Source organism: Watersipora subatra, chromosome 4 (genome assembly GCF_963576615.1).
Source record: "Watersipora subatra chromosome 4, tzWatSuba1.1, whole genome shotgun sequence".
Lineage (NCBI taxonomy): Eukaryota > Metazoa > Bryozoa > Gymnolaemata > Cheilostomatida > Watersiporidae > Watersipora > Watersipora subatra.
This window is the reverse complement of record NC_088711.1, coordinates 33,232,855-33,259,939: the sequence shown is the minus strand read 5'-3', so window position 1 is coordinate 33,259,939 and position 27,085 is coordinate 33,232,855. Positions and strand designations below refer to the sequence as shown.

At 35.9% G+C, this 27,085-nt stretch overlaps 1 protein-coding gene and 1 long non-coding RNA gene across 3 annotated transcripts in view; one reads left to right on the top strand and one right to left on the bottom strand.

The window, feature by feature from the left end:
* The first annotated feature begins 557 nt into the window (after positions 1-557).
* Positions 558-10,995, top strand: LOC137394899 (uncharacterized). The gene is made up of 2 exons (XR_010978403.1): positions 558-681; positions 10,378-10,995. It is a non-coding gene; the product is annotated as an uncharacterized lncRNA (long non-coding RNA).
* A 90-nt stretch (positions 10,996-11,085) lies between these two features.
* LOC137394659 (zinc finger CCHC domain-containing protein 7-like) overlaps positions 11,086-27,085 on the bottom strand; it is a 38,612-nt gene continuing 22,612 nt past the window's right edge. Inside the window, exons 9-12 of one of the 2 annotated variants that reach the window (XM_068081417.1) lie at positions 24,823-24,870; positions 22,225-22,317; positions 17,941-18,208; positions 11,086-11,696 (exon numbers count right to left, since the gene is read on the bottom strand). In XM_068081417.1, coding sequence (XP_067937518.1) covers positions 11,179-11,696; positions 17,941-18,208; positions 22,225-22,317; positions 24,823-24,870 — 927 coding nt within the window. In that variant the 3' untranslated portion in view covers positions 11,086-11,178. The remainder of the gene's footprint in view (positions 11,697-17,940; positions 18,209-22,224; positions 22,318-24,822; positions 24,871-27,085) is intronic. The other variant, XM_068081418.1, reaches the window with a different exon arrangement.

Below are 27,085 nucleotides of genomic sequence, written 5' to 3'. Positions count from 1 at the left end.
ATACAATAAGCGTAACTTCATGCAATTCACAAAAAATGATTACAAGTTATTAGTGGCTCAGATCTCATAGGATTTCACAAATTAGAGAGCTTTCAGATTGCTCGCACACATAGCGCACATGAGTAGGATATGTGTGTGGGCTATGTGAGTGGGCTATGTGAGTGGGCTATGTGAGTGGACTATGTGAGTGGACTATGTGAGTGGACTATGTGAGTGGGCTATGTGAGTGGGCTATGTGAGTGGACTACGTGAGTGGGCTATGTGAGTGGACTACGTGAGTGGACTACGTGAGTGGACTACGTGAGTGGACTACGTGAGTGGGCTATGTGAGTGGGGTATGTGAGTCAGTGTTGGGCCGGTAAGGAGTTATCCGCTTTTACCGACATCGAGTGATTATCGGTACCTGGAAAACCAATCACTTTCGGTGACAGCTAGTTATCCGCGCGGTTTGATATGATCGGTATTTATCCGTGAAAGCCTATCGGTAATTGGTTATCTGGAAAGATTTATGTATTTGACAGGCTACAGCATTACCAGCGACGTGTGCGCGGGAGAATCTCCTGCACAATGAGCTGCTAATGAAAGAGCTCATTTGACGTCTCGCCCGCAATCGCTTTGTAAGGGAATGAGAAAGAAATGAGAAAAATGAAAAAGAAAAATCGCGCGTCAATTGATGTTATGGTTAGTAGCAAACACGTCAATTGATGTTATGGTTAGTAGCAAACACGTCAATTGATGTTATGGTTAGTAGCAAACGCGTCAATTGATGTTATGGTTAGTAGCAAACACGTCAATTGATGTTATGGTTAGTAGCAATTGATGTTATGGTTAGTAGCAAACACGTCAATTGATGTTATGGTTAGTAGCAATTGATGTTATGGTTAGTAGCAATTGATGTTATGGTTAGTAGCAATTGATGTTATGGTTAGTAGCAATTGATGTTATGGTTAGTAGCAATTGATGTTATGGTTAGTAGCAATTGATGTTATGGTTAGTAGCAATTGATGTTATGGTTAGTAGCAATTGATGTTATGGTTAGTAGCAATTGATGTTATGGTTAGTAGCAATTGATGTTATGGTTAGTAGCAATTGATGTTATGGTTAGTAGCAATTGATGTTATGGTTAGTAGCAATTGATGTTATGGTTAGTAGCAATTGATGTTATGGTTAGTAGCAATTGATGTTATGGTTAGTAGCAATTGATGTTATGGTTAGTAGCAATTGATGTTATGGTTAGTAGCAATTGATGTTATGGTTAGTAGCAATTGATGTTATGGTTAGTAGCAATTGATGTTATGGTTAGTAGCAATTGATGTTATGGTTAGTAGCAATTGATGTTATGGTTAGTAGCAATTGATGTTATGGTTAGTAGCAATTGATGTTATGGTTAGTAGCAATTGATGTTATGGTTAGTAGCAAACACGTCAATTGATGTTATGGTTAGTAGCAATTGATGTTATGGTTAGTAGCAAACACGTCAATTGATGTTATGGTTAGTAGCAATTGATGTTATGGTTAGTAGCAAACACGTCAATTGATGTTATGGTTAGTAGCAATTGATGTTATGGTTAGTAGCAATTGATGTTATGGTTAGTAGCAAACACGTCAATTGATGTTATGGTTAGTAGCAATTGATGTTATGGTTAGTAGCAAACACGTCAATTGATGTTATGGTTAGTAGCAATTGATGTTATGGTTAGTAGCAATTGATGTTATGGTTAGTAGCAATTGATGTTATGGTTAGTAGCAAACACGCATCTTTGAGGAACGCGCTAATCAAAAAGAGTTGATTAGCGCACATTGGCAATCACAACTTTTTTCTCAGACATTCTGAAAACACAACACATGCAAATTATATTATAACGCCTTCTTCGATGAACATTACCACGCCTACCTATAAGTATCTAGTATTATATTACGTTTTACATTGATAAAATGTAAAATCTAATATACGTTTTATATTTTATCAAATATAAAACGTGTATTACGTTTTATATTTGATAACACTCCCGTTTGATATTTGATACGTTTGATATATTTATACATTTTATACTTGATTTATTCCCCCACTTGCATAAAAATGGGCAGTAGGTAAGCTGAAGTTAAACACACACTGAAAACCATATACCGAACTACAATACCGACAATACCGAACTTTCTTAGTTAGCAAAGGATACCGAAGATGGTAAATACCGAGGATACCGACACTGGAAAAACCGATAAAAAAGTGCATAGATATCCTATCCGACACTAAATTATATACCGGCCCAACACTAATGTGAGTGGGCTATGTGAGTGCAGTATGTGAGTGGGCTATGTGAGTGAGCTATGTGAGTGCAGTATGTGCGTGGGCTATGTGAGTGGGCTATGTGAGTGGTCTATGTGAGTGGGCTATGTGAGTGGGCTATGTGAGTGGGCTATGTGATTGCAGTATGTGAGTGGGCTATGTGAGTGGACTATCATGTGAGTGAGCTATGTGAATGTGGTGAGTGTGGTATGTGAGTATGGTATGTTAGTATGGTATGCGAGTGTGGTATGTGAGTGCAGTATGTGAATGTTTATGGACAAATGTAGGACAAGGTGAATATGTATTGCGCAGCCTATTCCACAATGGCTATTTTTTCAATACTTTGATCATGGGAGACCCCTAGGTTACACATAGGGAATCAAAAGATGCTCTTAGTGGCATAACCAGATAGCTGGTAGCTGGCCAGTAAGTAAAGTAGCCTTGTAACAATGGCACATGTCTTTCACATGGTTCATTTAAAATTCAGCAGTGGCCAGTGCGTGTAAGGTTTTTTAGTTAATGGCAAGGAGTCTCCTAGTTGGGTGCTCAGAGAGGTCAATGATACAATGGCAAATTATTGGTTATAAGATTTTTTGAGGTTTGCCTTTTTGTCCCAAATCATGCAAAATATAACCACGCTTTTGGATTTTCGCTGCTAATTACATAAATGCATAAAAACAATTTTAGTACAATATGCAACTTCTACGAACATGTGAAAAGATAGTAACAATGGTAACCGTACTGCATCTACAATAAACAAGATAATTTGCCCATAATTCTCAAACCAAAAATAACTGCTTCATTATTCTTAGAGATTTTCAGGCCATGATGTAGAGAAGGTGCGGTGAGCTTGAACAGCAACCGCTATTATTGTTTGTACTTTAAGGTAACAAAGATTCAGGGTTTTTAATAACTTACTACTAATAAAATACCCTAAACAAAAAATATGATTTTCCATGATGACACTGTATAACGGGTTAATAAATAAAGTCACTATGAACCTATGAACCGTCAAATATAGATTTTACCTACCCACCTACAATAGACCTATTAACATCCTGCTGTTGCAATCTTCAGGTGCAGCTCAATACCTACACAACAGTAACTTTTCAAAGGGCTGTTTATTAATAGGCTTCTATCATCTCAACAATCATATGCAGTCAACACAATGAGAACTGAAATCACATGATTAGCTAACCTTGCGGGACTTCTAATGTATGTTTAACTGCTGGATCCGTTGTATCAACCAGATCTTTCTCTTCTGCTGCAGCTTCTAGGTGTCGCGAGGTGCCAGTACTTGCAGCAGCACCCATCATTTGTTAGACAATCGACATCTTGCTAGTTATTAACAAATATACAATTTTAGACACCTGACAAAGCTTGCAATATTAACTAGCGGTGAACTGGTAGTAAGCGAGGTTGAGATGTTTTATAACAAGTTTTACATGACACAAGTATTAACTAGTACAAAAACAAAAAGCTGCATGGCATATTTGCGGCTTATTTGCTGCCTGTTTCCTTTTATCAGAAATTTATTGTTATCTTATTAACAATAAAAAGCAACAACTCCTCTTTTTGCCTGTTGCAAAGTGGCATCTTTAATAGATTTAAATGGTGAAAGACGTTAGTAGTAATGTAGCGTGATCTATTAAAATTGACCAAAATGCAATTCGTGCGAAGCCATGAGTTCTTTACGAATTGCTGTATCGCAAATAATCGGGGACACAACTCGTTGAATTTTGGCCTTACCCAAGGTCAGCAGTAGACGCCATGGGCATTGGTCAGAGCAATTGAAAAAACCAGTGCGTTGTAACTCCCTATTAAAAGTGCGTTTAATACGCGATGAATGCCTGAACTAACCAACAGTTCCTTGCCACAGGCTCTGAAGAAAATAACACAAGTCACAGAGTAGAGCAAGCTGCTACTAGCGGACACACACAAGAACTGACATACTTTAAGCAAATCATGGAAGCTATTTATTTTTGTACAACTATATGTGTATCTCAAAAAATGCTATCCATGTTAACAGTCATGTTTCTGCTCTCAAGGCTTCACCAGCAAATAAAAGCGAGAAATGTTGCCAAGCTAGAACCTTCAGCTCCACCCTCACTTAAACTCTGAATAATTGATAATTATAGATACAAAGCTTTGTTTATGCTTTGATAAGCATTGGTGAGCTGGGATCTAACTTTTACCGCGTTGGCATGCTCCAAGCTACAAATAATCCTCGGTGTAAAACCACACTTTCATGTTTATGAACCTTGACATCTTGTATGACTTGAAACGTTAAAAATATAATAATATATACAATAATTAATATATATAATTAGCTGGTTTTAGTTCTGACTATCAGCGCGAGCAGCGGGTTGTGAAAACAACGAACTCTATGGTATTTAAGTAGCCAGCCTACAAGCCTAGAGCTGGTCCCAAGCAATTTCTATAAACTATGCAAGCACGATCGGTCTCCAAAAACCAGCTTTTCAAAAAATGCAATAGCTAACTGTATACTGAGTCACAACACGCCAGAGAAGTTCCCATTTCAAGCGGTTCCAGTCAGCATGTACCATAAATACTGATAAGCCTTTGCGTTAAGACTTATACGAGAAAAGATTATTTTGCCCTCGAAGGTGTGTTGATGTAAACAGAAATGCTTATATAGGATCTATACTGGATGCCATTCAAGAAATGGCATACTGAGACAGATTGGTAAGACTTCATTTGACTTGAGCATGTATAAAATCCAAGTCAATTCCCTAAGAAGGCTTTGGAGCTTAAAACTTTGTAGAATCCATGGGCAAGGTTTGGTTCTCGCAGCTTCTGTAATAACTGCCATCGCCGTTTCAATATATGTGTATGGCCTAATGTCCGCATACAAACTGACATCAGTGTAAGTATACATACCTGTTAGAGAGTTCTTTCGCTCAAGTTTTGACCACAACAAGCGCTTTGTGTATGTTGAGACAGAAGCAAGAACAGATGTCTGAAGAACGATTAATGAGCCCGTATAAGCAGACAGCTGATCAAATCTATTTTGCGATTGGTAAACCCTATTATTCTGTGTTGTTGACATTTGTGTTATAAGGCTGCTTTGATCGGAGGCCTTGTGTAAAATCAATACTGAAGCATTAGGATGTATTGGAAAATGTGTATGTCACCTTCAACTATGCAAGGCAGCCTAACTTTTCAAAGAGAAACAATGTCCACTGAATGCTTTTTTCCAGTAGCTATAGCAATTGCCACTATTAAATGAACTAAATGTTAAAGACAGCAGAAAGAAGACTATAGTAACTGTTTATGTAACATAATATTTCTCTCAGCATATACTCTAACAGTACATGCTAGGATAAATCTTTATGTTGAGATGCAACTACGAAAGAGGCTAATTGATGAAGGGGCACACCCATACCGGATACTACAACAGGCCTATATATACACCCCAATAAACCCTTAACAAAACAGGGCAATGGAGACAATAACTGATTGTAAATAAATTAGAGCGCATAAAAAATTCCAATACAAACCTCTAAATTTAAATTCACTACATTCTAAAAGGTTTTGAAGCTGTTCGATATAGAATTAGGCTTCTGCTACGAATGCTTCAAAACATATTAGTAAACTCTAAAGCCCACAAACCTACAATAACTTATCAAAACATATTAGTAAACTCTAAAGCCCACAAACCTACAATAACTTATCAAAAACACTGCAAAATGACTAATAGAAAGAAAAACAAATAAAAATAGGCCAATCAACTAGTGATACAATAAAAATAGGCCAATCAACTAGTGATACAATAAAAATAGGCCAATCAACTAGTGATACAATAAAAATAGGCCAATCAACTAGTGATACAATAAAAATAGGCCAATCAACTAATGATACAATAAAGGTTTTGTTGCTGATACTTTACCTTGGAGACCATCTCTGTTGTCAGATTTTCTTTCTAATTTATTGTATTATTTTTATTTGCAATTTTAGCTTTGTCACAAGCTTTTAAAACTGTTGTTTTAAGAACTGATAGGTGTTGGAATTTTGGAAATTAATTTGAGAGTAGAGTCAAACATTTGTTTACGCGTCGTGTCATATTTTGGTACGTGCTAAGGTGATAACAGTGCTAAGGTGGTAGTTTTAACAGTATATGATAAGGTGATAACAAGTAGAGGTTTCACAGTATAAACTAATATAGATTTATACCTGGTATTCCTATTATAGCATCAAACCATAAGCAATCTATAAGAACAAACTTTTGAAGCGATTACTGCGGCAATGCTCGATGTCATTAGCATTTACCGTAAGACCTCGACCACTTTAACCTTTTTTGATCTTTATGAACCCATAATATCAAACGATCAGTAGAAAAATGAACACGAAATAATATTAATACTAATTCATTTACATCGATAACAATTAATTCTCTTGTCCAACTGCAAAGCTTTTCGTTTTCTGTGGTTACAACTTTGAAAGCAACACCATAGAAATGATTAATAACTGTATCAAGCTAATAGTAGCTCCTTGTTTAACGTGGTTTAACTACTTTCAAGAAAATGTGTAAAAAATGGTTTACATTTGCGATAGTAGATGAATGACCAGTTTTGAGCCAAAGGATACATTAAGCGAGTAAAACTTGCGCATTTTTGCTGAATGAAACGTGTAAAAGTTTTTCTTTGCCAAGAAATTGTTTGGACGCTAAGCTAATATCGACTAGTTCAGCAGTGCAAAAGAAGAGTTGAGGTCTGAAGACATTGTGGAAGGTATCGGACCATCGGAAGATGTTCGTTCCATCAAAACCAACAATCAGAATGCAGCTTATCTGAGCAAACAACGCAAATATTTTTGCTTTAAAAAGGTTAATTTTTTCTGCAAGTATTATAATTATAGGTTGTTTGTCACTTGTTGTTAAATATATATTTGTAACATCTGATAGACTATCATAATATAACTTGTAAATTTGAAGATTTATAGCATATTATTTGATACCATCATTGCAGTAATCTGATCTTACAATGGATCGACGCTTGCAACTCCTCTTCTATTGTGCACAAAAAGCTAGTTTTGGCTGCAAAATGTAGCAAACATATAAATGAGTGCAATGAGCTTTTATGCAACATTGTTAACTAGAGATAAAAAATATATTTTCAAATTTAAAACGAAATGAAAATTTAAAGTTACAAATTGCAAAGCAGGACACAAGCTATAATAGAATCGCAAGTTAATTGCACGCAATGGAAATCAACTGATGGAGACATTTCTCAGCTTCTCAATCCATATTTATTAAAAGATCTTTGACAAGTTGGAGGTAGGTTTGCAGATTTATTGCATCCAAAAGATTTAATACCGCTCTAAGGGAAAGAGAGTGCAGAATATAGGCGACATTCGCTTCGCCTGTGAAAGTGCTCAGTTTATCTTCCCAAAATTCTGATGAGCCATTTGAAAAAAAATGTCAGCCTCTATTTGAACGTCATCTCCAATTAACAGCCACTATAGATGAAGAGTTGAAAAATATAGCGCTATGGCGTTCAATTAGAGGTTTTACAGTATCCCATCTTCAATGTCTATACAGCAACAAACCAACTCCTGACAATTGTCATCTGAGCAAAGCCTTGATCTTATACCACGAAGCAAATGGAACTGGTAATAAACATGCATGACAGCTACATAGTATCATTATACTTTAAACAGTAATGAGAGAAAATCCAAGGAGAATAGGTTACGCTACATTTTGAGATGGCCTAATCACTACATTGTAATAAAAATCATGTCATATTCCAAGGTATTAGCAAGAATACATATTAGCCAGTCTATGCCGTCTCATCATGCTAGTGGTACAATTCATCTGTAGAATTTACAAACAGTCGGCAAGTATCATTATTATAGATTTATTTGTTGCGACTGAACTTCGGCGTACAGCAAACATTTGTGTCAAAGGTTTGCCTGTTAGTTCCAATTTGGAAATTGCAGGAATTATTTATTTTCAACATAAATTGTATAATAATGGGCGCTCAAGTATGAGAAATGAATGTCTTGTATGACGTAGGAGTAGCCTGGGATTTGTTGAACAGATTTTGTTTAGGGTCATATATTAGTGGACTATAGCAAACGAGTAAATGCATTTATAGGAACTGAAAATAATTTACACCAGTCTCTGACTTGGCATTTAGCTCAAGTAAAAACTCTTTCGCACCATCCCTGTTTTGTTTCGACCGCCATGATGCCACGAATAAATTGCTATCTAACTGATAAGGTCTAAATGGCTTTTACAATAAATGTAGTAGTGTCAGCCACGTGGCAACTGTACTGAAACCAATCAAATTTAAAACAACCTCCAAAAATAAGCATTATTCCAACTACTTCCTGTCCTATTGTCCCCGCTTCCATTTTGTTATTTTCGTCAACAGGGAAATTGAATATTGCTTTCACTTATAATAAGTTGCCAATCAAATTTGAGCCTCGATTGCGCCTGGCTGAATCGAATAAAGCATAAAAACAGCACCAACCTAGTATTCTCCTAACAGAATCCTTGGTAAGGTTGCAATGTAACAAACCAACTTAGTATTCTTCTGTCGGACTCCTTGGTTTGGTTGCTGTGTAACAACCCAACTTAGTATTGTCCTGTCGAACTCCTTGGTTTGGTTGCTGTGTAACAACCCAACTTAATATTGTCCTGTCGAACTCCTTGATTATATTGCTGTGTAACCAACCTGCACACTGAACTTCAATTGATATCAGAATTGTGAAGTAGTCATGCTAACAAATACATTTGATATCCAAGCAAAATATAAGTGAGAGCTGTGATAGGAATTTTGGTCTCCAGGAAATTTTGCTCAATGGAGAGAAAATACAAAGGCCCATTCAGTGATGGATAGGCAAGCTTGCCATTTGTGTATTGTACCAGAAAATACTTAACAATTATATCATTTGCGTTAATTAGTTTTGGTATAACATGTAAGAAATGATAAGTGTTAACAAATTATAAGTGTTGTCAAGTGTTACTAAACACGTAACCGTAGCTAACACCTGTAGGTTAATTACTGGCCTTAATGGAAACAAAGCTGAATAACTTGAAAGATCTGATCATTGGGACGCTTTACATGCGAGAGTGACTCTTTGAAGAATCGTCTAATGAAAACTTGTTCGACGAACAGAAATCTTTTAACTGTTGTGGAAGATATTTAGGTAGCATTTACAAGTGAAAGCTGCAGTTTTCTTTGCAGCCATTCATATAAGTTTGCGTTCTTGTCTGTTTATAATATAGATTGAATTGAAATGGATTTAACTTAAATAGAAAACAACTTGAGCCTGATTATGAACAAACTTTCAAATACAAATAACCCCTTATTAAAAGCTGACATGGTATATTGATGGCGATAAACAATGAAAACCCACATAAAAAATTCACGATAGTTTGTCAGCTCAAAAAGTTGCTTCGGTTTTAGAAATCGTAAAATTCGGTACCTACGGTCAGCTATGACTGTACAAATATTTATTTGATATAATAACAATTCCTGGAGAGATAATTTAGTCATTAAATCATGTGTTTGCTAGACATAGTTTAATGATGCAGTTGGTGTTGATAGAATTCACACCCAGTGAACATGACAACATTAACGGAAGAACTGGAGAAATATCCCTAAATAGATGCCTTTCATCTGTGAGAAATTCACAAGTATTATGGTTGACACGCAGCTTACACTAACTTTCTAAAGTGACAGCAAATGTTAAGCTTCAAGTAAGTTGTGTGCAGCTAATGGCTTTATCATAGAATCAATAGCTGATGTACGCCATTAGAAGAAGAAGCTGAAGACCTCCAGCATTTGAGGATAAATGTGCACAGGGAGAGTTTAACGTCATGAGAAGTCAGTTATGCTAGCTTTTTGTTCAGATTCCAGCAACCATTTCATACAGACTGCTTATTAGTTCAAGTGTCACATAACCCAACCAAAAATGAGTTAGCAACCTTTTGAATGTTTGAAAGATCCCAAAAGTTTTTAATCAACAATGTCTTCATTGCAGAAGCTCAAAGTGGAAATGCTTAAGGATTGAAAGAAAGTTCACTTGAGTTTGTGCTTGAATGACAAGAGTATGTTTTACAGGTTCACCACACGAGATCAAGTTCACCCCACGAGATCAAGTTCACCACACGAGATCAAGTTCCCCATACAAGATCAAGTTCACCACACGAGATCAAGTTCACCATACAAGATCAAGTTCACAACACGAGATCAAGTTCACCATACAAGATCAAGTTCACCACACGAGATCAAGTTACTGAGATGAATGCAAAAGAGCTAGAAATAACATACATCATTAAAATTCAGAGTCAATGACCCAGATTATTAATAGTCTTAATAAAACTGCTTTCAAACTCTGCTTTTGCAAATACATGGCAAGATCAATATTTTATGAATAGGTAAGCTGTATGTATAAGCATTTGCTGACAAGTCAATAGCTGCAAACAGCTTAGCATAACAAAAAGGATGAAAATTGCTACAGAGAGGTTAAATTGCTGAGTTACTAAATTACTTAGCTGCAAAGCCTTTAGCTTCAAACAATTCACTGTCTGAACATATAACCTTGTCTGACTAGATTCACCAACTGAATTTATGATCTTGTGTTTTACTGAATACACCAACTGAATGTATGATCTTGTTTTACATAATACACCAAATGAATGTATGATCTTGTCTTACTGAATAAACCAACTGAATAAATTATCATGTCTTAGTGAATGCGAATGCTAGCCTTTGTTTTACATAAATAATATAGCTTGATAAATTTCAAAAAGACGAAGCTATATTTATCCAACTTCACTCAAATAGTGAAAAATCCATATCAATATTCTGAACACATACCTGAGAATGTCTCAACAGAGCACATTCATATGTCTGAAAGCATTAAAAAGCATCATTCCATGATTTGATAGGTTTTGAACCTAGAAACAACATGAGCTCTTGAGAGTCGAATGAAGGACACTGTTTCTTCGTTTGACCTGCCCAGTCCATCCCCGCCTTCAGTTTCCTTTTTTTCTTTTGCTCATTGATTTTTTTAACTTTTATAACCTTTTTAGTGGAATAGTCAGGGTCGGTCACCAAATTGGTTGGAACTAAATTTAACTTTAGTTTCTTGGACTTGAATTCCTCATGTTGGGCATGACTTGGACCGGTGGAAGCGACATGGTTACGTTTAAGGGTCTGAGGCTGCTTAACTTTAGGCCCATCCTTCTTAGCTATTAATCTATCAAGTTTCCTCTGTTTACGGTTCTTCTTTGGAACGATCTCTTCTTTTGTTTTTGTAGAGATCTCTTTTGTCTTGATAGAGGTCTCCAATGCACTCCTTTCCATTACCATATCTCCATCTATAACCACGGCTTTCCGTTTTCCCTTGCGGTTCAGTTCTTGACTGCATCGCTTTGCTTCAAATAAAAAAGTTAAAGACCATTACATTTACTCTATTTTACACATGACCTAAACCCCAAACTCTTCCCAAAAAGTCACTCTCAATCTTTACTATAATAAGAGCCATGTCGGTCAGCTTGTCTGTACAAAACCATGATTGGAAGTCGGGAAAAAATATTGCATCATACAAAATTTGAACTCACAACTTTCACCTTGATGGACCGACATTTTAACATCTGCACCAATGAACCACTGTCTACCATTTGTGAATAATTAATAATTAAGTAAATAGTAATTCTTCATCAGTGTTTCATCAGCACACCTGATGATTTCTCCCTGCAAACAGGGTAGCAGAATAATAACAACAATTACTATCAGACATCAGGCACAACCTTAAGCACATGTTTAATAACAGCTGCGTCCATCTTTTTGTCTGCTCGAAGCCACGGTTGCAGGCTGGGAAAGATTGCATCCTATGGGATTAGAGATCACAACTTTCACCATGGCCCACTGACACTCTACCAACTGCGCCAATAATACCCTACAGGATTAATTTATTCGCGGAGTTAAGTTTCGCGCAAATTGCCTTTTTCATGCATATTCGCGGACTAATTTATTCGCGCGTGAACATAGTCACTCTCTATTAAGAGTTAACTCTAATGCGGCTAGCAATAGAGTTAAACCTACGCATGCGCACCCCATGTGTTTCGGTTTCTATTTAGCTTACCACTACAAGTCGATCATGCTAAGCTATAAATTTCTTGCCGCGTTCAGAGGTTTTCATGTTTATTCATCAATTTGGAGGCCTTTGATGAACCAACAACTTGTGGTAAGTAATGAGTTTTTTTCAAAACCATTTACTAAATTAATAATTGAATTTTACTTTGGTTCTTCAGTAAAACGCAATATTTATTTTTTCCATGCCAACCGCTTCGTTATTTGTTTTAGTGTGAGAGATTTTTCATGATACACGGAGGCACAATGACTGCCATGGTGGTAGATGTCATTCCTAGAAGATCGCTTATCATTTAGAGAGGTCTTGAAATTGAGGTAGAAGTGACCGCAGCTGCTAACGAGGAAAATACATCTGTTTTTAAAAAAGGAACAAAAACGCCTTTACGAGCAAAAATTTTTGGCCAACCGGCAGAACTTTGCAATAGTAAGCCACGAGGAGAGTTCTGATGATAACTCCCTTACCAGCCATGTAGCAGCGAGAGAATCGCTTTTAACATCTACCCAAGACAGTGACAGCGATATAGAGCTGCTAGTACCAAAATAATTAGTCAGAGACCACCATTACACGCTACTATTTACTTATCAAAAGTATCAGTTTAATTTTATTGCCAGACAACCGCCATATGGGCTAAACTGTTTTTATTTACTCTATTCATCGTTTGTAAAATTTTATTTGTATTTGAAATATTTTATTTGTACACTCAAGTTTGTAATAAACTATAATATATTTATACATGAAACAGAATATAAAATATAATCATGTTTGCTGCAGCGATATCAATAAGTTGTTGATGAAGGGGTGGGTCTAGGTTGACTGGTTGCTTCTCTGCCAATATTCCTGCCTTGGTGAATATTACTACTTGTCTCTAGTTTTCGTAATCGAAATAGATTCTGTTTCAATCTCAATCAGCAGTAAACACATAAAAGAGAAAATATTAATAAGTGTGAAGGAAGTACAAAAACAATAGCTGAAGTATTTAATGAAAGCAATCAGTTTTTAAACAAAAGAATTAACTAACGCAGTTGATTATAGAAAAACGTATCTGAACTGCAAATCAAATACATACCATAATGTCCAGATCAGAATCATTATCGTCCTCAACTTTGGTATTAGGGATTGATGGAGTAGAATTCAATGTAAAAAGACTGTAGGAGAGATTTTTGCGATGACGACGCCACGCCGAATAACTTGTGAAAACCTTGAATAATTTTGTAAAGAAGTTTGATGCATTGACAATGGGGTTAACTCGAAGCCCCGGCAATGATTTTAAAAAGGTTTTGGAACTCAGCTACGTTTAGTACTTCTGCCTAGCACCTATTTTTGCGATAACGCCATTCTGCATCTTGTGACAACCTTGAATAATTTTGTAAATAAATGTGATGCATTGGCAATGGGTTAACTCGAAGCCTCAGCGATGATTTTAAAGAGGTTTTGGAACTCAGCTACGTTTAGTATTTATGCCTAGCGGCTAGTTTTTAATTTGAGGCAGTAGTTATTCTTCCTTGTGATTAAAAACTAGAACTAATTTTTCGCAGAAATTAATAATTCGCGGAATTGACTGCTCGCGAAATCGCGAATTTTTATATCCATCGAATATTTTCATCCTGTAGGGTAATTATAAGAATAATTGTACAGATAGTTATTGTCTGCACTTTATTGGCCAACAAGACCACGGCAGTACTAGTATTAACCCTTTGACTGCTGCAGTACTAGTATTAACCCTTTGACTGCCGCAGTACTAGTATTAACCCTTTGACCGCAGCAGTACTAGTATTAACCCTTCAACTGCTGCAGTACTAGTACTAACCCTTTGACCGCAGCAGTACTAGTATTAACCCTTTGCCTGCCGCAGTACTAGTATTAGCCCTTTGACTATCGCATTACTCGATGCGTCAAGTGCTTCGGTGCTGCATTTCTTTCACTAAAAGATGCGGCATTTTGTTTTGGCTCTTGTTCTGTTATTACTTGGTCTATCTAGCCCGAATTAACTATATATATCGACAGAACCTTTTAAACAATAGAATATGACCAACTGCACCTGTCCTGTGTAACCTTATAACGCAATATGAATATAAAACAAACTGGTAACAAAGCTAGGAAAAATAAGATAGACTAACAAATAAATTTGCATCACACAAAATAGATGCAATGCACAATGCACAATGCATCGTCACAATGCACTGTCATGATGCACCGTCACAATGCACTGACATAATGCGGTACTGTGACATATTGCACTGTCTCAATGCATTATGACAGTACATTATGACAATGAACTGTCACAATGCATTGTCATAATGCATTGAGACAGTGCAATATGTCACAGTACATTGTTAGAATGCATTGTCACAATATACTGAACTATAATGCACTGTTATAAGGCACTGTCATATTGCACTGTCACAGGCACTGTCGCTGTCTAGTTTCAACAAGCAACATGTTGGTCTATGCTGGAACCAATGCAAATAAGATTAGCTGAAATAGTTTACCATATCGATCGCAATTCAATTTTATTTGTTTCCAATGTAACAAGTTGTGCAGAAAATTGGCTTTTCAATGCTGATGACAGCAGTGCTTCACACAAACAACAATTTATAAATGGTAAAATAAGATGTTTTGTAACAGCTATATGACAGCTACTATAACAAATTCCAATCATTTCATAAAACATTTCAGAGACCCCATAAACCTCTATTTGAACGCCATGGCACTCTATTTTTCAATGCTTCCCTATAGAGGCGTTTTAAAAGAGGTGACATTTAAGTAGAGGGTGGCGCTGTATTTGTTGACTAACGTGTCAGAACTTTTGTTAAGGTCAATTTGACCTTCCTACAGGCTAATCGGTGCACTCGCAAAATATAAACGAAGTGATGTATTTTGCACTCTCCTTCGGACAGGGCAACAATAACGCCAACGGCCTTAGCATTTTTGCTAAACCATTTTTCATATCTGTCAAGAGTATGAGACTGAGTTAAACAAGGAACTACCTTGAGTAAAAAACAGCCAGCTACAGTTATTAATTATTCCGATGGTGTCGTTTTCAAAGTTTTAAATACAGAAATATAATGTAAAATTTCTGTAGCTAAAAAATGGAGTTGAATTCGCCATAACAATAGATGCTGTTACGTCTTCGGATGTTCCTGAGGAGTATTCTTATCATTCACCAAAATGATTTAAAGTCTTTTTAGTAGCCTGTGGCCCTGTGCCCTGCTTTGCAATTTGTTGATGCTTTCAATTTTTTTATTTCATTTTAAACTTGAAGGTATATTTCCATTTTATATCTATATTTAACAAGGTTGCATAAAAGCTCATTGCAGCCAAATATTTTGGTTACAGCTCGCAGCCAAAACTGGGTTTTTATATGTGAAAGAAGAGGAGTTATGAAGGTCGATCCATTGTAAGATGAGATCACTGCAATGATGCTATTAAATAATATGCTAAAAATCTGCAAATTTCTTAGTTATATAGTGATAAGCTATCAAATGCTACAAATGTATTTTCATGAACAAGCGACATAAACGAACCATACTTATATTACATACAGAAACAAAAAATAACATTTTGAAAGCAGAAATATTTGCTTTGTTTACTCACCCAGCTGTGTTCCGATTGTTGCTTTCGATGGAATAAACATCTTCTGGCTGTTCAATCTAGTTGTCCAATACCTTCCACAATGTCTTCTGATCTCACCTCTTCTTCTGCACTACTGAACTAGTCGATATTTGCGTCCAAACAACTTTTTTAACAGCAAAATTTTACACGTTGCATTTTGTACAAGCGATAAACTTTTAGCAGCATCGCTCAACTTTTAGCCTAAAACTGATCGTTCATATATCGTAAACCGTTGCAAGTGTAAACCGGTTTTCACATACGTCAAAGTATCGAGATCGTGTTAAACAAGAAACTACTATTAGCCTGATGCAGTTATTAATTATTTTTATGGTAATGCTTTCAAAGTTATACAAAAAAACCTTTTAAAGTTGGAAAACGGACTTCAATACGAACAAAAACAATGAAAGAATGAATTGTTAATTATGGAAACTTTTCTACCGATCACTTGCTATTATGGGTTTGCATAAACCAAAAAATGTCAAAGTGGCGGTCAAATGGAGGTGGCGGTCCAAGGGAGGTGGCATTCAAATAAAGGTGGTGCTCAATAAGAGGTTTTATGGTATTTGTCAACACAATGCAGTATTGAGTAGCATTGATTTGTGTAGCCACAACAAATATCTAAAGTACCAATCACGATGCGCTTTGTCGGTGTCTAAGCCAGGGCAGTATCCACCTGTTTGAAAATGGTATTGCAGGGAGAGTCCAAGAGAAGTGCCGAGCGCCCTCTCGGTGGGGGGGTTCGGGGGTTCTCCCCCGGAAATTTTTTAGCAAACTAGTCAAAATGGTGCAAATCTAGCACACTTGGCTCCTGATGGGGCACATGTTCTAACAGCAAATTTGACATTATAATCCAGTTTTCTAAATATAAAACTGTTTATTGAGATTGTCTTTAACAATGCTTATTAAATATATAATGTGAATGAGAACTGCTAAAGGGGTTGGCCACAGCTAGCATGAGGTAGAATTATCACCGGATACAATGCTGAATGGTGTAGGAGAGGAGTAGTCTCCTATGAAATAATTCAATTAAATAATATTGTAGAGTTAAAAAGTAAAATTAATCGAGCACCATGTTAAAAATAATGCACTTATACTATAGTCTATAATACTGAGCAAGTAGTAGTAGATTTAAGCTTGAGCTATGCATGTTACATGCATAGCTCAAACTTAAATTTATTTCTATGAACAAAATCTTTTGTACATAAGCATTCATTTACGTATCTACTAATACAAAAAAATACAACCATGTACAATTGTCTCTGTATGAAATGCTTGTAAGCATTCCTTTCGGTAGAGTCCGACGCTATAACGTTGCCGTGCGAGCTACCATAACGATCGTTTTTCTCTGTATATTCCAAGTATAATAAATGTCTAAAAAGTTTATATCACTTCTATCATCTGAATTATTGTTATTCTAATGACACCCAAAATCACTTACGATCGGAGGTTCAAATAAATTTTAATAATTTTTTTAATTTATTTTACTGTTTTGAAAGTCGAGCCGATGTTGACTAGCATTTCCAGCTTTTATTCTTTTCCAAGGAAGCGCGATTTCTTTAGCACGAAGCAACGCCTTTCAAATAATCGTTTCATATTTGAATTTTTCGACTAATATCTTGTTGATGATAATTACAACTTACTACCATGACGTGAATTCCGGGATTTTGAGCCTCAAAAAATGGTACTGCCATAGCAGTAGCTGCAGTATAGGAGGATACGGCCCTGGTCTAAGCCAAGTGCTAATAGTGACCGGCTGTAATACTGGCTAGAAACTGCTGTCTACTTTAATATTAAACAGACTATGGAATATCTAACTTTCTTATGAAATACCCATAAGGGTCTGCTGTCTGGTGCTCCACCTGGTCGTGTAACTGACTGAAGTCTGATAGAGGGTAACCAGCTGAAGAACTTACCCCTTCTGAATGGCCCACTGGCTTCGGTAGTTTGGTGGTTTGGCTTTTGCGAATAGATTGGCAAAGAGAACAAGCCTGCATCAGCAGCCATGGTATTAGCATTCTGCTGACTTGCAGCTTGTTGTGTCTCCACTCCGGCATACTTCTTTTTGCCTCTGAGTTTGGCCCAACATCTTCCAAAGTCTGTCTCAGCACCAAATGTATTGAAATGAAGGATGCGAGAAGGCAGTGACCTGTTAGTGTACCCACGAGAGCCTTGCTTGCATTCCTGTAGAACAAGATGTGACAAGTCCTCAAAAAATGCATATTTAAAGATATTCAAAGCATTTTAATTTATAGTAGGTTTTGCCTTTATCTAATTGAGCTGGTCACAAATGGTGCAAATCAAATGCAATTATTTGCAGATCAATAACTGAGTTTGTATGAGCGATGGTAAAGCAATGGTCCAGTAGCGAGATGGTACAGTGGTAATCGATAGCATTACAGTTTTAGTGTACAGTCATACTTCGACTTACAAGCTTAATGCGTTCCGAGACTGAGCTCGCATGTCAATTTACTCGCAAGTTGGTGCAATTTATTTATATATAGAACAATTAAATATATATTGATTGGTTTCCATACTCTAAAAAACGCAAATAAAACACTCAAAACAAGATATTGTAACAGAAAGAACATGTTGGTTATTGTCTTAACTTACCACATGCTTTCAAAAAGCAACAAATAAAAAATAATGCAAAAAAATGTGATTAAAATGTAAAAATAAATACATACAATAGCAGCTAACGCTAGCATTTGTCAGGGAGGGAGAGATAAGTTATCCTTCGTTACAACAGTTGACTTTGATAAATTTGGATTTTATCAAAGTCTTAAAAGACAAACTTAGAAGCAAACCTGAAAGCAAACTTTCATTTTTAACTTAACCCTTTTGCGGGCGAATTTTCAAAACTAAATCAGACTCCCATGGGCGAATTAATTTTCCAAAAAATCAATTTTTTTTAAAAGGTTCATACACTTTTCTGTGTGTTATTATGTGCATATATCTATGTTTAAAGGTGCGTATGTATACATGCATATGTCCATAGGCATATATATATATTATAAACAAATAAAAATGTATAACATAAAATATATGCTTTTCATAATAATTGTCTATTTACGAATTATATTTTCGAAAGCATTCTCCTTTACAAAGGCCCACATCACAGTCTTTGCACCATGTACTTATTTGTGTAACAAAGAGCTCCCACAAAAAATGTACTTCCTGGATTGACAGGCTCAAAAAACTTTTCAAAATACTCTACTGGTTGAGCATCTACTGGAGTAAATACTGGACCTGTCACTGCTATAAACTGCTTAATGGTAGGATATTTATATCTGTTTATGTTGGTTATATTCTTCCAGGCACTGGCATCACTCCTACTCACATCCTCATCATTACTGCTACCAGCCTTTTCATCCCTGTCACTTCCAGATGTAAAGTCATTACAATCACAATTCAAACCTGATTCACTGTCATCTCTTGCTACTAAATCTAAAAAGTCACTGTCAGCTCTGAATCTCTTAGTAATTTCGGTACTAGTACTTGCTTTATTAGAATAATCTCCGGAGGTTCTTTTAGAAGCCGCCATGACGGTAAACAAAAGTCAAACTCTCAAAAAATTCGGTAAATAAAAGCTAAAACCGAAGCAAGAAAAATAAAAGTTGATAAATTTTTTAGAACAATTTTCTAATTTTTTTCGAAAGTTTATTTATTCATCACTGCTAAAAACGATCGTTTTTTTTCAACCTTGAAGTCAAATTTTGAGGCTAACCGAAACTACTATATCGTAGCTTGCTATTGGTAAAAAAAAGTAAACAAAAAACGGCATTTAGCTAACCAGAAACGGCAATAATAAAATACGTTACCGAAACGACAAAAACGTCGCACTGCCCATTAGCAGCCATATCGCAAAGCGACAAAAACGTCGCACTGCCTGCGAAAGGGTTAATGTAATTAAAATTTCTTCGGCGTTCATAGTTTTAGGTTTCTCGCTGGTTAGCTAATTTTTCCTTTGTTTCGCTCTCACGACCAGCCGGACGTTTTAAGAGAAACCTATCTAAAGACGTTAACCTTTGTCGCCCTTTCAACATGTTGCGATTAGGACGAACACAGGTGTCGTCACAAAGGGTTAATGCACGACAACTAGCCAACTTGTCCGAATGTCTATTTTTATAGTATTTGATAGATAGCACCGGCCTTTTCACATAGCATCGTTTCAGTTACGCTGTCACCGGCCAATCGTTGATCTTTTATCCAATGCCTGAGCAGTCTCTCCATCAGCGGTTGTGAAGATCGCTGCGCCGTTTAGAAACTATGGTTAGACCTTTTGCAAGCTAAATGCATTGAATATAATCCATCTGTTTGATAATTGTGGATGTATTTCTGTCATATTGCTGAGCTAGCTCAATCAGGCGTACACATTTCACATATTTTTCAATAAATTTCCGTTTAATATCAATTGTTATCAATCGCTTTTTCTTTGCATTGTCTTTCATTTTACTGGCAAATTTTCGGTCAACGCACAATACCTTTAATTCATATAATTCTGTACTGAAATATGCGCACAAAAAACACCGTACAATAGTATAACCAGAGCAGTTGAAAAATACAGAGTGATGCTGTTCTCATAAAACACCTCTGGCATACTTGGCAACTGACTCACGTGCTCGTATCTCAAACATGGCTCGTATGTTAGTGCTAAAACTTGCTTAAAAGCTGGCTCGTATCTCAAGTTTCTTGTACGTTGGGGCACTCGTAAGTTGAAGTATTACTGTATACACATTATAGTAATCAATGATCTTTTTGCTAGAGAAAATAGACATTAAATACTGTATATGCATCTATAGCCTATATACAAATCTCAAAGTTTATCGTCAGTCGTCGTCGTTCGGCGTCTGTCCAGCGATTAAGATCTTGGAATGAAACTCGCTACATACTCTTGAAGATTGCAACTGCAAGTCTGTAGACAAGCTCACCTTCCTATCGCTCTTACTATATACCCTTTTAGTGATTGCGCACGCTAAATTATCAATTAATACAGTGCACCTACGGGTTACAATGCCCATGCTATCTTTTCGCCTAGCTCTATACAACACGATGTTTATTTGCCCCCGCCATACTACGACCATTTTTTTCCTCCATACAATATCAACAAAAAATTCTCTCGGAATTGAAATTTCGCTGTGGGTGTAGTGATTACAAAGAACATGCTGATATGTACAGTACATATATAAAATTTAAAGATTTTTACTAGGAGGCGGTTTGTATTAGATAATTGCTATGAGTTTCTATACCACTCTATACGATATTTACGCTACAACACTGAAACGAATTAAAATCATATAATGGTATACCAAATAATTTTTCATTGTAGACGTTGAAAAACAAACTTTATTTCGCCATTACTTGCTAATTACTTTACAGTTACCTTCAAACAACTTTCCAGTTGTTTGATTTTTCTCTTAGTATATTTTAACAAAACACTTTTCATTACATGTATACGAAATTTAAAAGTTACAGTTGTTTGAACAATTTTGAAAACCTTTAGAGTTGTTTTATTTTTTCTCTCAATTTATTTTAACTACACAAAACACTTGTCTCATGATATGAAGTTTAAAAGTTAGAATGGTAACTGTTGTTATATGTTAAATACAAATCACTTTTCTGTGCAGACTTTATTACAAGGGCAACGGCGGGCATTCAGTAGTTGTAACAATATTTTATGTTCTATGATATTGTTTTACTCTGATGCGAGAACGTTTGTCAGACAACTAGAGTTGTATGTGTATACAAATGAACAAAACTAGGAGCATGAGAGAACAATTCTTGCTATTCAAACTGCATGCAAGTAAATAGTCTAGTCATTAGACTGCTATGACCGTGACTCTCCGTTAGGCTTAAATGAGTTGTAACAGACCAAATTAGGAATGAATTTCCAGGAATCATCCTTACGGATCTGGTCTGACCGAGCAATATTTGTTTTGGACAATTAACAAATATTTCTATAACGATGAATAGAATTTTTTTATCTTCATCAGAGTAACCAAGAGCCAACTCATTACAGCGCATAAAAACAGAGAATATGCTACAAACCGACAACAAAAGCAGCAGCCAACAAAAAGTAAACAAATGTTATTTTTCAAGCATCTTGCCTGCTTCTAACAACATTTCCAATGGCTTAACTAGCATTTTGTCATATTGTGTCAATTTATGAATGTAAAACAGAAATGTGTCTGATAACTCACATAGGCTGTGTGACCTTGGAATGAGCAGTTCGAACAATGTAAGACTCGTTTCTCTTCAGATGACTCAGGAACAGTTGGGTAGATGACTCCTTTCTAAAAGTTTTACACAGAGATCTAATCCAAAAGTTTGATAAATTTGATTAATGATATATGATTAATGATAATTGATTTAATATGGTTGGAATAGGCATAACTTGGTGACTAAACATGAAAGACTAACAGATCTGTATTGCCACAAACTTGATAGACAAGTTTAGACAGAGAGCAGGATATAGAATTAAGAAGGATCTGCCACCCGGGCTTCCATTCATATTCAGTCAAACCCTGAGAGAACCCTTTGTATATTGTGCAAAATCTCCAACCTCATGTCCTCTATCTAGTATGTATAGTATGCATAGTATACTATGCATAGTATATATGTATAGTACATATATATACATATATATATATATATATATATATACATCCTCGGCTAGTAGGCTAGTATATATATATATACTAGCCTACTAGGTGAATGCTCAGCGTCGCCCGCGTGATAAAAGTCTTGAAACAGAAAATTTATTTTTATTTAACAACAGTTACCATTCTAACTGTCAAACTTCATATCATGAGAAAAGTGACTTGTGCAGTTGAGATAAATTAAAAAAAAATAAAACAACTGTGAAGGTTTTCAAATTTAATCAAACAACTGTAACGTTCAAACTTCATATCATGAAGAAAATGTTTTGTGCAGGTCAAATAAATTAAAAAGCAAAATAAAACAACTATAAAGGGTTTAAATGTAAAATAATTAGCAAGTAATAGCTAAATTAAGTTTGTTTAGCTACGATTACAATAAAATATGATTTGGCAATGATACAATCAATACGATTTGTAAAAACAAAATAAAAATCTTGAATAGGTTTAACTAATAATAACAATTCATTGCATAGAAGTGTGTGTATATAAAAAAGGTTACTGTTCTAGCAGAAGATTGCCATCAAAACTTTGAATACGACGATACTGGTAAAATGAGATATCGTACTCTCTTTGTCTGACTGAACGGAGAGAGAATGTCAAAGCTCTTCCCATAAATTTTGAATTCAACGATACTGGTACCTCTCGATATTAGTACAAATGTGAAAGTGAGATATCGGACTGCCTTTGTCTGACCGAACAGAGAAAGAATGTAGAGGGTATTCCTACTCGCGATAATACAATTGTCTGCGTGAAAGGTGTTAGCCTTGATCGCGATTTAGCAATTGAACCTTACGAAAAGCCGGAAATAAAGTTCACGAAAGAGCATCGTGTTTCATAGAGATAGACTTGTGGTTAGACAACTGGATTACAAACCAGCAGTTGCAATCTTCGTGAGTTCAAATCCAGCACGATGCGAGATTTAATTCCGAGATTTTAATAGCTATAGCTGGACACACCGAAGTATTGAAGTACAGAATCACAGAAAACACACAAACTTTGAGATATAATATAAACATTATACATATATATATAATATAAACATTATACAGTGGAACCTCGGTTTTCGAACGACTCACAAATCGGAGTCCGAACAAAAAATTCAAGAAATTCTTGCTTCGTAGTTCGAACAAAAATCGGAGTTCGAACGCCGGTACGACGCGTGAGTGCGTACGTGAGGGTGGGATGCTGAGCGGCGTACGGGTGTAGATCGCTCTCTCCGTGACCAACTGTTGTCGCATTGTCCGAGATTAAACAAATATGTAGCAAATAGGCCAAGTTACAGAATTTCGTCGAACTCCACCACCCCGATAAAGCTGCAGCCACCAGAGTCATCAATGACTTTAATGAGACTATCATGAACCACTTCCGAAAAGTGCTAAAAAGAAGGCAGAAGCAAGTGTCATTGGATAGATATTTTAAGAGAAAAGAACATCCTGTAGCCGAGTAAAAAATCCTATTCATAATTCTTTTCTTTATCCTTTTTTCATTTTTACAAGTTCATGTTAGCGTAATCTTTCGTATGGAAGATTACGACAACGCGAATGTACGATTAGCCTGGGGTACATTTATGTTATTTGTGTCTTTGCCATTTTTCTTAACATTTTCTGAGATATACATTGCTTTTTATGTGTTGGTCAGCATTTTAATGTGCAATTTCATGCATAAAATAATGTATAAAATACTAAAAAGGTAAACATTCAGTGTGTTGGAACGGATTAAAACTTATATATATTAATTCTAATGGGAAAACCTGTTTCGGATCTCGAACAACTCGGTTTTCGACCAACCTTCTGGAACGGATTGTGTTCGAGAACCGAGGTTGCACTGTATATATATCTCAAAGGTTTCCAATAATATATCTATTATTATATATATAATATAAATATTATATATATAATACATATTCGAGATAGTCATCTTCACAGTCAGTAATATAAGGAATGGTTTAAAAGCACATTTAGAAATGTCCATAACCAAAGGAAAAGAGCTACCTGGTTAGGTCATAAATGTTCAGAAAAGATCAGACCGAATCGCCACATTAGCAGTTTGTGCTAAACCCACACTAAATACTTTTATGTAAAAGTGATAAATTTTACCAAAGATAGCAAATATAGCATAAGTGATAAATGGTATACTTACAGGTAAGTGAGTGGTGTAACGCCACTGCCTCCATAACTCATGGCATGCCTGCAATAAATTCACTATTGATGGAATTACCCGAGATGGTGTTTTCTACAGCCATGTGCACCTGTGTGGTGAAACAAACATGTGCACCTGTGTGATGAAACAACCATGTGCACCTGTGTGATGAAACAACCATGTGCACCTGTGTGGTGAATGCGTGTCTTTCAATGAAATTCTGCGTTTTTGATGCAAAACAATTTGAGCTATGCAGTACTTGAGTGAAGCAAACAACATACATGTGTATTACTATTACATATTACTGATAGTGCATACTTCTACAGTCTGAATATTTCCTTATACAATCTAAACAATACTACCTCATACAGTCTAAGCACTACTACCTCATATAGTCTAAATACTACTACCTCATACAGACTAAGCACTACTACCTCATATAGTCTAAGCACTACTACCTCATATAGTCTAAATACTACTACCTCATACAGTCTAAGCACTACTACCTCATACAGTCTAAATACTACTACCTCATACAGTCTAAACACTACTACCTCATACAGTCTAAATACTACTACCTCATACAGTCTAAACACTACTACCTCATACAGTCTAAGCACTACTACCTCATATAGTCTAAATACTACTACCTCATACAGTCTAAGCACTACTACCTCATACAGTCTAAATACTACTACCTCATACAGTCTAAACACTACTACCTCATACAGTCTAAACACTACTACCTCATACAGTCTAAATACTACTACCTCATACAGTCTAAATACTACTACCTCATACAGTCCAAACACTACTACCTCATACAGTCTAAACACTACTACCTCATACAATCTAAACACTACTACCTCATACAGTCTAAATACTACTACCTCATACAGTCTAAACACTACTACCTCATACAGTCTAAATACTACTACCTCATACAGTCTAAATACTACTACCTCATATAGTCCAAACACTACTACCTCATACAATCTAAACACTACTACCTCATACAGTCTAAACACTACTACCTCATACAGTCTAAACACTACTACCTCATACAGTCTAAATACTACTACCTCATACAGTCTAAACACTACTACAGTCATACTTCAACTTACGAGCTTAATGCGTTCCGAGACTGAGCTCGTATGTCAATTTACTCGCATGTTGGTGCAATTTATTTATATATAGAACAATTAAATATATATTGATTGGTTTCCATACTCTAAAAAAAGCAAATAAAACACTCAAAACAAGATATTGTAACAGAAAGAACATGTTGATTATTCTCCTTACGTACTACATGCTTTTAAAAAGCAACAACTAAAAAATAATGCAAGGAAATGTGATAAATTAAAATGTAAAATTAAATACATACAATAGCAGTTAACACTCGCGTTTGCCAGGGAGGGAGATAAAAGTTATCCTTCGTTACAACAGTTGACTTTGATAAATTTGGATTTTATCAAAGTGTTAAAAGACAAACTTAGAAGCAAACCTAAAAGCAAACTTTCATTTTCAACTAAACGTAATTAAAATTTCTTCGGCGTTCATAGTTTGAAGTTTCTTGCTGGTTAGCAAGAAATTTTTCCTTTTTTCGCTTTCACGACTAGCCGGCCGTTTTAAGATAAACCTATCTAAGGACGTTTGCCTTTGTCGTCCTTGCAACATGTTGCGATTAGGACGAACACAGGTGTCGTCACAAATGGTTAATGCACGACCACTAGCCAGCTTGTCCGAATGTCTATTAAACAGTTTGGATAGATAGCGCCGGCCTTTTCACATAGCATCGTTTCAGTTACGCTGTCACCGGCCAATTGTTTGTCCAATGCCATCAGCGGTCGTGAAGATCGCTGCACCGTTTAGAAACTATGGTTAGTCCTTTTGCGAACTAAATGCCCTGAATATAATCCTTCTGTTTGATAATTATGAATGTATTTCTGTCATATTGCCGAGCTAGCTCAATCACGCATACACATTTCGTATATTTTTCAATATTTTTCCGTTTAATATCAATTGTTATCATTTGCTTTTTCTTTGTATCATCTTTCATTTTACTGGCAAACGTTCGGTCTACGCACAGTACGTTTAATTCACATAATTCTGCACAGAAAATCGTGCACAAAAAAACCGGTACAACAGTATAACCTGAGAAGTTGAAAAATACAGAGTGATGCTGTTCTCATAAAACACCTCCGGCATACTTGGCAACTGACTCAAGTGCTCGTATCTCAAACATGGCTCATATGTTAGTGCT